At 47.4% G+C, this 17204-nt stretch overlaps 1 protein-coding gene across 2 annotated transcripts in view; it reads left to right on the top strand.

Annotated features, from left to right (window-relative positions):
• Positions 1 to 239: 239 nt before the first annotated feature.
• Positions 240 to 17204, top strand: part of chmp7 (charged multivesicular body protein 7) — a 47519-nt gene continuing 30554 nt past the window's right edge. Inside the window, exons 1-3 of one of the 2 annotated variants that reach the window (XM_068001410.1) lie at positions 240 to 598; positions 7773 to 7944; positions 16076 to 16261. In XM_068001410.1, the coding sequence (XP_067857511.1) occupies positions 336 to 598; positions 7773 to 7944; positions 16076 to 16261 (621 nt within the window). In that variant the 5' untranslated portion in view covers positions 240 to 335. The remainder of the gene's footprint in view (positions 599 to 7772; positions 7945 to 16075; positions 16262 to 17204) is intronic. The other variant, XM_068001411.1, reaches the window with a different exon arrangement.

Here is a 17204-nt window from a genome sequence, read left to right on the forward strand (position 1 = left end):
AGAAGGAGAGGGTGAGATGAGGGAGGGAGGGAGGGAGGGAGGAGGCCCAGCGTGGAGCTTAAACACCAGCACAGAGCCGTGGGGCCGAGTGGCCTCTTGCTGTGTAATTCTGGGCGATGTCGCCCTCTGCTGGTCAGGACTCAAAGCGATGGGGATATTTATAAAGCCCCGCCCCCCAGTCTGATTGGCGAGGGCGGGCGTGGTGACCGAGTTCCTATTGGTGGACGGCGCTGTCCATCACACTGACTGACAGGATGAAGCGGCCTGGCCGCGGCCGCGGCCTCGGCCTCGATTAGTGTTCGGAGTTCCGCTTTGGGGTGTTTTGCTGCCGGGCGATGGCGGAGCCGGCGGTGGATGAGTTTTGTTCCGATTGGAGCGACGATGAGCGCATGGCCTTCCTATTCTCGGCCTTCAAACAGAACCGCGAGGTGAACTGCTCGGAATGGGACAGTAAACTCGGCTTCTGGACGGCGCTGACCCTGGAGGCCGCAGGCCGGCGGGGGCGGGTCAGCTTCACCCCGCGGGAGCTCGGCGGCTGGTTCCAGAGGAAGGGCTCGGCGCCCCTGGGCCTGGGGACGGTGCTGGAGGACATGGCCAGGTGGGGGTAGCGGTGGCCGGGACTGAATGACTGGGCCTCGGGGAGGGTGAGGAGGGGGTCCCCGGGCCTCGGGGGGTGAGGAGGGGGTCCCCGGGCCTCGGGGGGTGAGGAGGGGGTCCCCGGGCCTCGGGGGGTGAGGAGGAGGAGGAGGAGGAGGGGGTCCCCGGGCGGTGAGGAGGAGGGGGTGAGGAGGAGGAGGAGGAGGGGGTCCCCGGGCCTCGGGGAGGGTGAGGAGGGGGTGAGGAGGAGGAGGGGGTGAGGAGGAGGAGGGGGTGAGGAGGAGGGGGTCCCCGGGCCTCGGGGAGGGTGAGGAGGGGGTCCCCGGGCCTCGGGGAGGGTGAGGAGGGGTCGAGGCTGAGGAGAACAAGCTTTCTGGTGACGCCCCCTGTAGTTGAATATTCTGGCCCACTATTCATTGATAAAACGTTCGGGTCCGTGCCTTAAGGAGGGAGAATCGGCCAAAAACCCCCTCACATCTTAGGATCTTTTCTTATGTACTTGCTGCATATTAAATCCCACAGCTGCCCCCATGACCAGGCTCCATCCCTGACTCCCTCATTCTCAGCACTGACCCCCTTGGTTAATGTGCAGTCAGCTCCCACCTCTAATCTTTGCCTTTCCTGCTTTATCCATTGATTTCAAGGGCCCTGGCACACTTTTATCACCTCCAGACACAATTTCTCAGGCGCTTGTTCTGTACAAACCGTAGCTTGTCCCTGTGGCCTGTCCCCTTCCCTACACAAGCCCCACTGCCAAATCCCCTCTATCCTTCTCCAGCTCTGACTATTTGGCCCAGACAATTTCCTAAGATCCTTGTTTTTGCCTTCAAATCTCTGCATAATCTTGCTGTATCTGAACTCCAACCATGGATTCCTAAACCCACCTTCTGCTCTTCCACAACTGCCCGAATTCTTGCTTCCTCATCCCTCCACTGCACTATTAGCAGACATTCACTGTGCCCTTACGCCCCAGAACTCCCTCCCCCAGCATCTCTGGCTTGTCACTGCTCTCCCTGCCTTCAAAAGCAACATTCAGAGCTGCCTTATCGCCTGCTTATGTGCATTCTTTGTCTTGTTCCTGTTAAGGGCTCTGAGATCAAGTTCTTTGTGGCATTTTATACACACACACACACACACACACACACACCACTATGTTTTGTGTGTATTGTACACCAGCACCGTGTTCCATGCATTATAACCCCAGTAATATCGGCTGCTATTTATTGGACTTGTACTGTGCTTGAATGTCTGGCTGCATTAGTGAGCAGGTTCTCGTGCTGTATTAGTGAGCAGGTTATTGTGAGCTTGGGCAGGCAGAGGATGCCAAGTCTTTAAAGGTGATCTGACATCTGGGATGATCTCAGAATAAATACACATCATTCCTTAACTTAGCCTAATACTAAATTTGCCTTCCATGCTTCGCCCAGTGCTGGCCCCAGCTTGGATGAGAGTATTGTAAATTAAATGATCCAGCTATGCTAATGAAGGACTGAGATGAGGAAAAATTTCTTCACTCAGGGTTGTGAATCTTTGGAATTCTCTATCCCAGAGGGCTGTGAATGTTCAGTCATTGAGTATATTCAAGGCTGAGATCGAAAGATTTTTGGACTCGAAGGGAATCAAGAGATATGGGGATTGGGTGGGAAAGTGGGGTTGAGGTTGAAGAACAGCCATGATCTTATTGAAACATAGAAAATAGGAGCAAGAGTAGGCCATTCGGCCCTTCGGGCCTGCTCCGCCATTCAAAATGATCATGACTGATCGTCTAATTCAGTACCCTGTTCCCGCTTTTTCCCCATATCCCTTGATCCCTTTAGCATTAAGAAATATATCTATCTCCTTCTTGAATACATCTAATGACTTGGCCTCCACTGCCTTCTGTGGTAGAGAATTCCACAGGTTCACCACCCTCTGAGTGAAGAAATTTCTCCTCATCTCAGTTCTAAATGGCATACCCCGTATCCTGAGACTGTGACCCCTGATTCTGGACTCCCCAGCCATCAGGAACATGCTCCCTGCATCTAGTCTGTCTAGTCCTGTTAGAATTTTATGTTTCGATGAGATCACCTCTCATTCTTGTAAACTCCAGTGAATATAGGCCTGGTCGACCCAATCTCTCCTCGTACGTCAGTCCTGCCATCCTAGGAATCAGTCTGGTAAACCTTTGTTGCACTCCCTCCATGGCAAGGACGTCCTTCCTCAGATAAGGAGACCAAAACTGCACACAATACTCCAGATGTGGTCTCACCAAGGCCCTGTATAACTGCAGTAAGACATCCCTGCTCCTGTACTCAAATCCTCTTGCAATGAAGGCCAACATACCATTCGCCTTCCTAACTGCTTGCTGCACCTGAATGCTCGCTTTCAGCGACTGGTGTACAAGGACACCCAGGTCTCGTTGCACCTCCCCTTTTCCCAATCTATCACCATTCAGATAATCTGTCTTGCTGTTTTTACAACTAAAGTGGATAACCTCACATTTATCCACGTTACACTGCATCTGCCATGTTCTTGCCCACTCACCCAACTTGTCTAAATCACATTGGAGCCTCTTTGCATCCTCCTCACAGCTCACATTCCACCCCAGCTTTGTGTCGTCTGCAAGCTTGAAAATGTTACATTCAGTTCCCTCATCCAAATCATTGATATATATTGTGAATAGCTGGGGCCCAAGCACTGATCCCTGTGGTACCCCACTAGTCACTGCCTGCCACCCGGAAAAAGACCCGTTTATTCCTACTCTCTGATTCCTGTCTGTCAACCAATTCTCAATCCATGCCAGTATATTCCCCCCATTCCCATGTGCTTTAATTTTGCACACTAACCTCTTGTGTGGGACCTTATCAAAAGTCTTCTGAAAATCCAAGTACACCACATCTGCTGGTTCTCCCCTATCTATTCTACTAGTTATCTCCTCAAAAAACTCCAGTAGATTTGTTAAGCTTGATTTCCCTTTCATAAACCCATGCTGACTTTGTCCAATCCTGTTAATGCCCTCCAAGTGTTCTGTTATCACATCTTTTATAATAGTCTCTAGCATTTTCCCCACTACTGATGTTAGGCTAACTGGTCTGTAATTCCCTGTTTTTTCTCTCCCTCCTTTTTTAAATAGTGGGGTTACATTTGCCACCCTCCAATCTGTCGGAACTGTTCGAGTCTATAGAATTTTGGAAGATGATCACCAATGCATCCACTATTTCCAGGGCCACTTCCTTTAGTACTCTGGGATGTAGGTTATCAGGCCCTGGGGATTTGTCAGCCTTTAGCCCCATTAATTTCCCAAGCACTATTTTTTACTAATACTGGTTTCCTTCATTTCCTCCCTCTCACCAGACCCTTGGTTCCCTAACATTTCTGGGAGGTTATTTGTGTCCTCCTTTGTGAGGACAGAACCAAAGTATGTGTTTAATTGTTCTGCCATTTCTTTGTTCCCCATTATAATTTCCCCCATTTCTGACTGTAAGGGACCTACATTTGTCTTCACTAATCTTTTTCTCTTGACATATTTATAGAAGCTTTTACAGTCAGTTTTTATGTTCCCTGCTAGTTTACTCTCATACTCTATTTTTCCCCTCTTAATCAATCTCTTTGTCCTCCTTTGCTGAATTCTGAACTGCTCCCAATCCTCAGGCTTGCTGCTTTTTCTGGCAATTTTATATGCCTCCTCTTTGGATCTAATACTATCCCTAATTTCATGGTTGAGCCACCTTTCCTGTTTTATTTTTGCGCCAGACAGGAATGAATAATTGTTGTAATTCCTGCACACGTTCTTTAAATATTAGCCATTGCCTATCCACCATCATCCCTTTTAGTAAAGTTCCCCAATCTATCATAGCCAACTCGCACCTCATACTTTCGTAATTTCCTTTATTTAGATTCAGGACCCTAGTTTCGGATTCAACTACTTCATAGAGTCATAGAGTCATACAGCACGGATAGAGGCCCTTCGGCCCATCGTGTCCGCGCCGGCCATCAGCCCTGTCTACTCTAATCCCATATTCCAGCATTTGGTCCGTAGCCTTGTATGCTATGGCATTTCAAGTGCTCATCCAAATGCTTCTTGAACGTTGTGAGGGTTCCTGCCTCCACAACCCTTTCAGGCAGTGAGTTCCAGACTCCAACCACCCTCTGGGTGAAAAAGTTCTTTCTAAAATCCCCACTAAACCTCCCGCCTTTTACCTTGAATCTATGTCCCCTTGTTATAGAACCCTCAACGAAGGGAAAAAGCTCCTTAGTATCCATCCTATCTGTGCCCCTCATAATTTTGTACACCTCAATCATGTCCCCCCTCAGCCTCCTCTGCTCCAAGGAAAACAAACCCAATCTTCCCAGTCTCTCTTCATAGCTGAAGCGCTCCAGCCCTGGTAACATCCTGGTGAATCTCCTCTGCACCCTCTCCAAAGCGATCACATCCTTCCTGTAGTGTGGCGACCAGAACTGCACACAGTACTCCAGCTGTGGCCTAACCAGTGTTTTATACAGCTCCATCATAACCTCCTTGCTCTTATATTCTATGCCTCGGCTAATAAAGGCAAGTATCCCATATGCCTTCTTTACCACCTTATCTACCTGTTCCGCCGCCTTCAGGGATCTGTGAACTTGCACACCAAGATCCCTCTGACCCTCTGTCTTGCCTAGGGTCCTCCCATTCATTGTGTATTCCCTTGCCTTGTTAGTCCCTCCAAAGTGCATCACCTCGCACTTTTCCGGGTTAAATTCCATTTGCCACTGTTCCGCCCATCTGACCAACCCATCTATATCGTCCTGCAGACTGAGGCTATCCTCCTCGCTATTTACCATCTTAATGAGGAATTCTCTCATGTTATGGTCGCTCTTCCCAAAGGGACCCCACACAACAAGATTGTTAATTAATCCTCTCTCATTGCACAATACCCAGTCTAGGATCGCCTGTTCTCTAGTTGGTTCCTCAACGGATTGGTCTAGAAAACCATCACGTACACACTCCAGGAATTCCTCCCCCACAGTATTATTGCTAATTTGGTTTGACCAATCTATATGTAAATTAAAGTCACCCATGATTATAGTTGTACCCTTCTTGCATGCGTCTCTAATTTCCTGTTTAATGCCCTCCCCTACATCTCCACTACTGTTTGGGGGCCTATTGACAATCCCCACCAACGTTTTCTGCCCCTTGGTGTTTCTTAGCTCCACCCATACAGATTCCACATTGTGATTTTCCGAGCCAATATCCTTCCTCACTATTGCATTGATTTCCTCCTTTACTAACAACGCTACCCCACCTCCTTTCCCTTTTTGCCTGTCCTTCCTAAATATTGAATACCCCTGGATGTTCAGTTCCCATCCTTGGTCACCCTGCAGCCATGTCTCCATAATCGCATCTATATCATAACCGTTAATATCTATCTGCGCTGTTAATTCATCTAGCTTATTGCGAATGCTCCGCGCATTTAGACACAATGCCTTCAGACTTGTCTTTGTAAGATTGCTCGTCATCTTGGTTTTATTTTGCACTATGGCCCTCTTTATTCTTCGCCTTTGTTTTCTCTGCCTTCCACTATTGCTTCTTCCCTTTCTGTCTTTTTTGTTTCTGTCCTTGTTTCCCCCTCCTCTGTCTCCCTGCTCAGGTTCCCATGCCCCTGCCATTCTAGTTTAAACCTTCCCCAACAGCACTAGCAAACACCCCCGCGAGGACATCGGTCCCGGTCCTGCTCGGGTGTAACCCGTCCCGCTTGTACAGGTCCCACCTTCCCCAGAACCGGTCCCAATGTCCCAGGAATCTAAATCCCTCCCTCCTACACCATCCCTGCAGCCACGCACTCATCTGGTCTATTCTCCTGTTCCTATACTCACTAGCACGTGGCACTGGTAGTAATCCTGAGATCACTACCTTTGAGGTCCTGCTTTTTAATTTATCTCCTAACTCCTTAAATTCACCTTGCAGGACCTCATCCCTTTTTTTTACCTATGTCGTTGGTACCGATATGGACCACGACTACTGGCTGTTCACCCTCCCCCTCCAGAATGCCCTGCAGTCGCTCCATGACATCCTTGACCCTAGCACCAGGGAGGCAACATACCATCCTGGAGTCACGTTTGCGGCCACAGAAACACCTATCTGTTCCCTTACAATTGAATCCCCTCTCACTATAGGCCTGCCACTCTTCTTCCTCCCCTCCTGTGCAGCAGAGCCACCCGTGGTGCCATGAACTTGGCTCTTGCTGCTTTCCCCTGATAAGCCATCTCCCCCAACAGTATCCAAAGCAGGATATTGAATATTGAATATTGAATTGGGATATTGAATGGCTGAGCAGGCTCCTATTTCTCATGTTCTTAACCCGAGAAGCGCTTAAATGAGGTGAGTTTTGCCAGAGCCAGCAACAATATAAAGAGTGCTGCCTGAGGGAGTTGCAGATGTTACAGCTAGAAATGTTTCCCCTCTTCTATGTGCACTTCCCCCTTCTCTTGTACTTTTCCTCTCTTCTACTCCCCCCTCCCCGTGCCATACACATCTTTTCCAGGCATCAGCGAAGCTCCTGCAGCCCAAAATGGAGTCCCAAATCAGGACTTTGAAACAGCTGCATGCTCATTCACAAGTGTTTGTTATTCCAGTGATGTGGAATTCCCCCACAGTACAAATAGGGCCCTCTGAGAGTATTGCAGAATCACTTCAAAAATGGAACGTTCCACTTGAAACAAAAATACTCAAACAGCAATGTGGATGAGAGAGGAAAATGCTGAAGTCAATTTTTAAAACTTTTTTAAAGGTTTTCTCATGAGAAGACTGTCTCTGTAAAAGTGTAATGCCCTTTGAAAATGCTTAAAGTGGTTTATTTAGTTTGTCACTTGATGTATGTTGTGGAGCAACATTGCACAAGGTGAGTACGCGTCTGATGCTCAGTGCAGCATCTCCGATTGCATCCCACACAATGACCAACCGTGACACCTGTACTTTGCTCACAAGGCTCTCTCCAGACACAGCACAAGTTTGGAAGGACACAATCTAAAATTGTACTGCTGAGTTCAGGTCCGGATGTAGTGTGAAATTTCACACACCCACCACTATACTGAAACGTTCTCAGTGCTGCTAATCTCAGATTTTCAAAGCTTACTGTTGTATAGTTTGCTAATTCTGTACGTGTCTGACTGTCTTATTTTGACTCTAACTGTTGTCCAATCTTTGCTTCACTCCTAAGACGAGGGCTGATTCAGAAGGAGTCGAATTTTGCAGCGAGTGTTGATGCTGGCTGGCTGGCCTGGGGGGTGGGGCTGCTTTTGATCAAGCCCCTGAAGTGGACACTGTCCTCTGTTCTAGGAAGCAATACAGTTGCACCTGATGAAGCGTTTGTCATTGTCGAACGTATTAAGGTGAGATTAAATCCATTGTAAATCCAGGGTTCATTGAGTGATTTGACTGTTGCTCGGTGTTGTAAGGGTGAATGGGCATCCCTTGTTATCCCTCTTTATATTGTGTAGCTACGGCTGAGTGTGGAACTAAACTATCGAGACCGGCAAGGTTTGATTCCTGGTTTGTGCACTGTGTGATCTTAGTCAGGGCAGGGATCCAGCACCACAACAATTGGCATCAGTGCCATAGGTTAAGTAGGGATAAATTGAGCCAGATTTCCTGCTCCTCATCACTATTCAGTAACCCACTGTGTGGAGATATTGGTTAAGGTCAGGATCAGGCTTGACTGATGTCCCTACCATCGAATCGACTGCTGAGTCTCGCTGCCTAGGCTCCCACTTGTGAAATACTGGAGGCCATCACCATATCCCAGAAAAAGTACCGTCAGGAGAGGGACGACCATGCTAAATGCTAGAGGAAATCAAATAGTTATACATGCCGATCTCCTGTGCTGCCATTGACAGATAAAACTTGTTAGGTAAGGATATCAAGGAATATGGAGCAAAGGCGGCTAAACTGAGTTGAGGAACAGATCAGTCATGATCTGATTAAGTGACGGAACAGGCTCAAGGGGCTGAATGGCCTTCTCCTGATCCTATAAACAGTGAATTGAGTACTAATTCTAATACGCTTAAGGGGGACTGGGGCATGGGAGGACAAGGTGGGGACTAGGACCATTGGGAAGAGGTCGGTGAGGGGCGGGTCAGGTGTGGGAATATGCAGAGGGGCTGGAGGATTTGGGGTATGGGACCGTGTGGAGAAGGGTGACCTGAGAAGGGCATTGTTGAAGGAGGAGCTGTGCTATAGGAGTATTTTCAGGTGTTGGTTGGAGGGGGGGGGTCTGACAGTACGGGAGGGGATGTTATGTTCTAGGAGAACTCATCATGTTAATACCTGAATACCCTCTGAGCTTCCACCATCTGCCTTTACCCCTGACCCATATCCCCACCCCTATTCCCAGCAGCATCATGAAGAAAAGGAGCCTGATTTGCCATCAGTGGTACAGGAATTGGGAGGTGCAGCATTGTCACCTGGTGTTGGGACGACTGCTGCTATGTATAATGGTGGATGTGAGTAGTTTAGAAATGGATATTGTTTAAGTGTTAATAAGAGAGTGACACAGGAACTAAGTGTGATAAGAAGTGTAATGAGCCAGGATTAATTAATAATGTCCTCGTTAAGGATCCCCTTGGAATGAGTGACCATAACATGGTTACATTCCATATCCAATGAGAGGGTGAGAAGGTTGGTTCTCAAACAAGCGTACTGAGCTTGAATAAAGGAGACTATGATGGTATGAGAGCGGAATTGATTAAAGTGGACTGGGAAAATAGATTAAAGGGTAAGACGGTACATGAGCAGTGGTGTTCATTCAAGGAGTTATTTTACAACTTTCAAAAAATATATATTCCACTGAGGAAAAAAGGGTGTAAAAGAAATGACAGCCATCCGTGGCTAAGTAAAGAAATTAAAGATAGTATCCGACTGAAAACAAGGACATATAAGGTAGCCAAACTTAGTGGGAGGATAGAAGATTGGGAAGTCTTCAAAAGACAGCAAAAAGTAACTAAAGGATTGATTAAGAAAGGGAAGATAGATTATGAAAATAAATTAGCAAAAAATATAAAAACAGATAGCAAGAGTTTCTACAGTTATATAAAAAGAAAAAGGGTGGCTAAGGCAAACATAGGTCCCTTAGAGGATGAGACCGGGAAATTAATGGTGGGAAACATGGAGATGGCAAAAATGCTGAACAAATATTTTGTTTCAGTCTTTACGGTAGAGAACACTAAGAATATCCCAACACTGGACAAACAGGGGGCTCTAGGGGGGGGGAGGAGCTAAATACGATTAAAATCACTAAGGAATTGGTACTCAGTAAAATAATGGGACTCAAGGCGGATAAATCCCCTGGACCTGACGGCTTACATCCGAGGGTCTTGAGGGAAGTGGCAGTAGGGATTGTGGATGCTTTGGTAATAATTTTCCAAAATTCTCTGGACTCGGCAAAGGTCCCGGCAGATTGGAAAACTGCTAATGTAACACCGTTATTTAAAAAGGGCAGTAGGCAGAAGGCTGGAAATTATGGACCAGTTAGCCGAACATCTGTGGTGGGTAAAATTTTGGAGTCTATTATCAAGGAGACAGTAGCGGAACATTTGGATAAACATAATTTAATAGGACAAAGTCAGCATGGCTTTACGAAGGGGAAGTCATGTCTGACAAATTTGCTTGAGTTCTTTGAGGACATAACGTACAGGGTGGATAAAGGGGAACCAGTGGACGTAGTGTATTTGGACTTCCAGAAGGCATTCGACAAGGTGCCACATAAAAGATTATTGCTCAAGATAAAGAATCACTGGATTGGGGGTAATATTCTGGCATGGGTGGAGGATTGGTTATCTAACAGGAAGCAGAGAGTTGGGATAAATGGTTCATTCTCGGACTGGCAACCAGTAGCCAGTGGTGTTCCGCAGGGGTCGGTGCTGGGTCCCCAACTCTTTACAATCTATATTAACGATTTGGAGGAGGGGACCGAGTGTAACATATCAAAGTTTGCAGATGATACAAAGATGGGAGGGAAAGTAGAGAGCGAGGAGGACATAAAAAACCTACAAGGGGATACAGACAGGCTGGGTGAGTGGGCGGAGATTTGGCAGATGCAATACAATATTGGAAAATGTGAGGTTATGCACTTTGGCAGGAAAAATCAGAGAGCAAGTTATTATCTTAAAGGCGAGAAACTGGAAAGTACTGCAGTACAAAGGGATCTGGGGGTCCCAGTGCAAGAAGATCAAAAAGTTACTATGCAGGTGTAGCAGGTGATCAAGAAGGCCAACGGAATGTTGGCTTTTATTGCTCGGGGGATAGAATATAAAAACAGGGAGGTATTGCTGCAGTTATATAAGGTATTGGTGAGACCGCACCTGGAATACTGCATACAGTTTTGGTCTCCATACTTAAGAAAAGACATACTTGCTCTCGAGGCAGTACAAAGAAGGTTCACTCGGTTAATCCCGGGGATGAGGGGGCGGACATATGAGGAGAGGTTGAGTAGATTGGGACTCTACTCATTGGGGTTCAGAAGAATGAGAGGTGATCTTATTGAAACATATAAGATGGTGGATGCGGTGAGGATGTTCCCAAGGATGGGTGAGACTGAGAGCTACATGGATAGCAGGTTTCAGGAGGTGGTCACCCCATAGTTTAACAAAGTGCAGGCAGAGAGGGACTGGGTGACTGCCAGGCAGGTAGTGCAGGAGTCCCCTGACTCACTCTCTAACCAGTATTCAGTTCTGAAAACTGGTGAGGGAGAGGGTTCCTCTGAGGAGTGCAGCCAGAGCCAAGTCCACAGCACCATGCATGGCTCAACTGTACAGGGGGGTGGAGAAAGGTCAAGAGAGCGATAGTGATTGGGGATTCTATGGTTAAGGGAGCAGACAGGTGTTTCTGCAGCTGCAGACGTGATTATAGGAACGTAGGAATATAGGAACAGGAATAGGCCATTCAGCCCCTCGTGCCTGCTCCGCCATTTGATAAGATCATGGCTGATCTGTGATCTAACTCCATATACCTGCCTTTGGCCCATATCCCTTAATACCTTTGGTTGCCAAAAAGCTATCTATCTCAGATTTAAAATTAGCAATTGAGCTTGCATCAATTGCCGTTTGCGGAAGAGAGTTCCAAACTTCTACCACCCTTTGTGTGTAGAAATGTTTTCTAATCTCGCTCCTGAAAGGTCTGGCTCTAATTTTTGGACTGTGCCCCCTACTCCTAAAATCCCCAACCAGCGGAAATAGTTTCTCTCTATCCACCCTATCTGTTCCCTTTAATATCTTATAAACTTCGATCAGATCACCCCTTAACCTTCGAAACTCCAGAGAATACAACCCCAATTTGTGTAATCTCTCCTCGTAACTTAACCCTTGAAGTCCAGGTATCATTCTAGTAAACCTACGCTGCACTCCCTCCAAGGCCAATATGTCCTTCCGAAGGTGCGGTGCCCAGAACTGCTCACAGGACTCCAGGTGCGGTCTAACCAGGGTTTTGTATAGCTGCAGCATAACTTCTGCCCCCTTGTACTCCAGTCCTCTAGATATAAAGGCCAGCATTCCATTAGCCTTATTGATTATTTTCTGTACCTGTTCATGACACTTCAATGATCTATGTATCTGAACCCCAAGTCCCTTTGGACATCCACTGTTTTTAACTTTTTACCATTTAGAAAGTACCCTGTTCTATCCTTTTTTGATCCAAAGTGGATGACCTCACATTTGCCTGCATTGAATTCCATTTGCCACAGTTTTGCCCATTCATCTAATCTATCAATATCCCTTTGTAATTTTACGTTTTCATCTTGTATCCAGGGATATTTAGGATTCCAGGATGGTATGTTGCCTCCCTGGTGCCAGGGTTAAGGATATCACTGACCAGCAGCAGAACATTCTGGAGCGAGAGGGTGAACAGCCAGAGGGCATGGTCCATATCGGTACCAACAACATGGGTAGAAAGAGGGATGAGGTCCTGCAGGCAGATTTTAAGGAGTTAGGAAAGAAATTAAGAAGCAGGACCTCAAAGGCAGTAACCTCCGGATTACTCCTGGTGCAATACACTAGTGAGTATAGAAATAGGAGGATAGAGCAGATCAATGCATGGCTGGAGAGATGGTGCAGGAGGGGAGGGCTTTAGATTCCTGGGACATTGGGACCAGTTCTGGGGGACGTGCGACCTGTACAGGCCGGATGGGTTGCACCTCAACAGAGCTGGGACCAATGTCCTCGCGGGGAGGTTCACTGGTGCCGCGGGGGGTGGTTTAAACAAATTTGGCAGAGGGATGGGCACAAAGATGTAGCAGTGGAAAGGAGAAACATGGGAATATGATGTTGTGGCAATAACAGAGACCTGGTTCAAAAAAAGGCAGCATTGGGTACTAAATATCCCTGGACACAAGGTGTTCAGGAGAGATAGGGAAGGGAAGAAAGGAGGGTGGGGGTGGCAGCATTCATTAAGAAGAATATTGCAGTATTGGAGAGCGGGGATGTTCTGGAGGGGTCAAGGACAGAATCTATTTGGTTAGAGTTAAGAAACAATAGAGGTGCCATTACACCACTGGGTGTATTCTATAGGCCACCAACTAGTGGGAAGGAGATAGAGGAGCAAATTTACAGGAAAATTACAGAGAGGTGCAAAAGCCATAGAGTAGTGATAACTGGGGACTTCAACAATCCTAATATAGACTGGGACAGTAATATAAGGGGCAAAGAGGGGATGGAATTTTTGAAGTGTGTTCAGGAGAACTTTCTAGACCAATATGTTTCTGGCCAATGAGGAAGGAGGCATTGCTGGACTTAATTCTGGGGAATGAGGTGGGCCAAGTGGAGCAAGTGCCAGTGGGGGAACATTGAGGGAACAGCGATCATCGTATCAGGTTTAGAATAACTATGGAAAAGGACATGGACCACCCTAGAATAAAAATACTCAGTTGGAGGAGGGCCAATTTCAGTGGCATGAGAACGGATCTGGCCCGGATAAATTGGAATCCAAAGATTGGCAGGCAAATCTGTAATTGAACAATGGGCGTCCTTTAAGGAGGAGATGGTTCGGATACAGTCTAGGTACATTCCCACGAGGGGGAAAGGTAGGGTAACTAAAGCTAGAGCTCTCTGGATGACAAAAGAGATAGAGAGTAAGATGAAGCAGAAAAAAGGGTGTATGACAGATGCCAGGTTGATAATACAAGTGAGAAGCAGGCAGAATATAGAAAGTTCAGAGGGGAAGTGAAAAAGAAAATAAGAGGAGCGAAGAGAGAGTATGAGAATAGACTGGCGGCCAACATGAAAGGGAATCCAAAAGACTTCTACAGGCATGTAAACAGGTAGTAAGAGGAGGGGTGGGGCCGATTAGGGACCAAAAAGGAGATCTACGCATGGAGGCAGAGGGGATGGCCGAGGTACGAAATGAATACTTTGCATCTGTCTTTACCAAGGAAGAAGATGCTGCCAAAGTCTCAGTAAAGGAAGATGTAGTTGAGATACTGGTTGGGCTAATAATTGATAAAGCGGAGGTACTAGAAATGCTGGCTGTACTTAAAGTAGATAAGTCACCTGGTCCGGTTGGAATGCATCCTAGGTCGCTGAGGGAAGGAAGGGTGGAAATTGCGGAGGTACTGGCCATAATCTTCCAAACATCCGTAGATACAGGAGTGGTGCCAGAGGACTGGAGAATTGCAAATGTTACACCCTTGTTCAAAAAAGGGTGTAGGAATAAACCCAGCAACTACAGGCCAGTCAGTTTAACCTCAGTGGTGAGGAAACGTTTAGAAACAATAATCCGGAACAGAATTAACAGTCGCTTGGATGAGGGTGGATTGATTAGGGAAAGCCAGCACAGAGTTGTTAACGGCAAATTGTGTTTAACTAACCTAATAGAGTTTTTTGATGAGGTAACACAAATTGGGGTTGTGTTCTCCAGAGTTTCAAAGGTTAAGGGGTGATCTGATCGAAGTTTTTAAGATATTAAGGGGAACAGATAGGGTGGATAGAGAGAAACTATTTCCGCTGGTTGGGGATTCTAGGAGTAGGGGGCACAGTCTAAAAATTAGAGCCAGACCTTTCAGGAGTGAGATTAGAAAATATTTCTACACACAAAGGGTGATAGAAGTTTGGAACTCTCTTCCGCAAACAGCAATTCATGCTGGCTGAATTGCTAAATTTATATCTGAGATATATAGCTTTTTGGCAACCAAAGGTATTAAGGGATATGGGCCAAAGGCAGGTAAATGGAGCTCGATCACAGATCAGCCATGATCTGTGTACAGTTCTGGTCACCCTATTATCGAAAGGATATTATTAAACTAGAAAGAGTGCAAAAAAGATTTACTAGGATGCTACCGGGACTTGATGGTTTGACTTATAGGGAGAGGTTGGATAGACTGAGACTTTTTTCCCTGGAGAGTAGGAGGTTTAGGGGTGATCTTATAGAAGTCTGTAAAATAATGAGGGGCATAGATAAGGTAGATAGTCAAAATCTTTTCCCAAAGGTAGGGGAGTCCATAACGAGGGGACATAGATTGAAGGTGAGAGGGGAGAGATACAAAAGGGTCCAGAGGGGCAATTTTTTCACTGAAAGGGTGGTGAGTGTCTGGAACGAGCTGCCAGAGGCAGTAGTGGAGGCGGGTACAATTTTGTCTTTTAAAAAGCATTTGGATAGTTACAGGGGTAAGATGGGTATAGAGGGATATGGGCCAAGTGCAGGCAATTGGGACTAGCTTAGTGGTATAAACTGGGCGACATGGACATGTTGGGCCGAAGGGCCTGTTTCCATGTTGTAAACTTCTATGATTCTATCTTATCAAATGGCGGAGCAGGCATGAGGGGCTGAATGGCCTGCTCTTGTCCCTATGTTCCTAAGGGTCAAGAACCAGAGGACATAGATTTAAGGTGATTGGCAAAAGAACAAAGGTGACATGAGGGAAAACTTTTTTACACAGCGAGTGTTTAGGATCTGGAATGCACTGCCCGAGGGGGTGGTGGAGGCAGATTCAATCATGGCCTTCAAAAGGGAACTGGATAAGTACTTGAAAGGAAAAAGCTTGCAGGGCTATGGGGATAGGGCGGGGGAGTGGGACTAGTTGGATTGCTCTTACATAGAGCCGGCAGGGACTCGATGGGCCGAATTGGCCTCCTTCCATGCTGTAACCTTTCTATGATAAGTGCAAACTGTATTAAAATTACACGCCTGCCATCATCCATTGCTGAAATTGCAGTGAGAGCTGTCATTTGTTTTTCCCCCTGTTGGTGAAGAGAAGGCCCTTCCAATTATTCCTCTATTTGAAGATCAGAATGAGGTTGCAGAGTTGCAGATGCAGAACCACAATGTGCTGAAGCCAGGTATTTTGCTCCTTTTCCATTATGTAAATTCCGCTGTGCTTCATCCTGTTTCAATAAACATAAATGGGAAGTGCCAGTCATTTAACTTCAACCCCTATATCATGTCTTTTGTATTTTTAGGTGCACAGTTTCAGATCGGTCATTTTTAGACTATTAAACACCCAAAGAACTCTGATCATAATGCTTTGTATCCCACCTCTAGGACAAGGCAGCTGATGTTTTCCAGCTTTGCCAGAATTGTCTGCAGTCATCGCATCCTGTGGCAGCCTTTGCTAAACTGCAGGAGGTGTGTCAAAGTGTGTGTAAGGACGAGAAGACATTCTGTCTGTGTCTGCTGCAGCTCCAAAAAGAAAAGAAAGTCACAGTTGCCGAATTCGATGGTGATAAGGTAAGTGCGTGAACGAGCGACAGGCCCAAGCAATGGTGGGTGTACGGGCACTGGCGGTCTACCACACCCCGGGCACTGGCGGTCTACCACACCCCGGGCACTGGCGGTCTACCACACCCCGGGCACTGGCGGTCTACCACACCCCGGGCACTGGCGGTCTACCACACCCCGGGCACTGGCGGTCTACCACACCCCGGGCACTGGCGGTCTACCACACCCCGGGCACTGGCGGTCTACCACACCCCGGGCACTGGCGGTCTACCACACCCCGGGCACTGGCGGTCTACCACACCCCGGGCACTGGCGGTCTACCACACCCCGGGCACTGGCGGTCTACCACACCCCGGGCACTGGCGGTCTACCACACCCCGGGCACTGGCGGTCTACCACACCCCGGGCACTGGCGGTCTACCACACCCCGGGCACTGGCGGTCTACCACACCCCGGGCACTGGCGGTCTACCACACCCCGGGCACTGGCGGTCTACCACACCCCGGGCACTGGCGGTCTACCACACCCCGGGCACTGGCGGTCTACCACACCCCGGGCACTGGCGGTCTACCACACCCCGGGCACTGGCGGTCTACCACACCCCGGGCACTGCTGGGGGTGTTAAATGGTCACTTGTTCTACTGCAACTCCTATTGTTTGTGTACAGTGACTTACAGCTCACAGTTTCATTTGGGACTGAGGCTCTCTCTCACAAATTTTCTTGTCTTTACTTTATCATATTCTCTCTGAACTTTCCTCCCTAACTACAAGATTACTGCCCTACATGCTCTTCCTAGTCCCTGCATTAGTCATTGCACCATTGCCTACTCTAACCCTGGGCATGATCTGTTACCTTGTGTTTACGCACTCTGGGTATGGCACTGATCACACTCTACAATCACACAGCAATGTTTGCATATGACCATTACTTTTTCATTCACTCCTTTTGATG

This window comes from Heptranchias perlo, chromosome 20, assembly GCF_035084215.1.
Source record: "Heptranchias perlo isolate sHepPer1 chromosome 20, sHepPer1.hap1, whole genome shotgun sequence".
Classification (NCBI taxonomy): Eukaryota; Metazoa; Chordata; class Chondrichthyes; order Hexanchiformes; family Hexanchidae; genus Heptranchias; species Heptranchias perlo.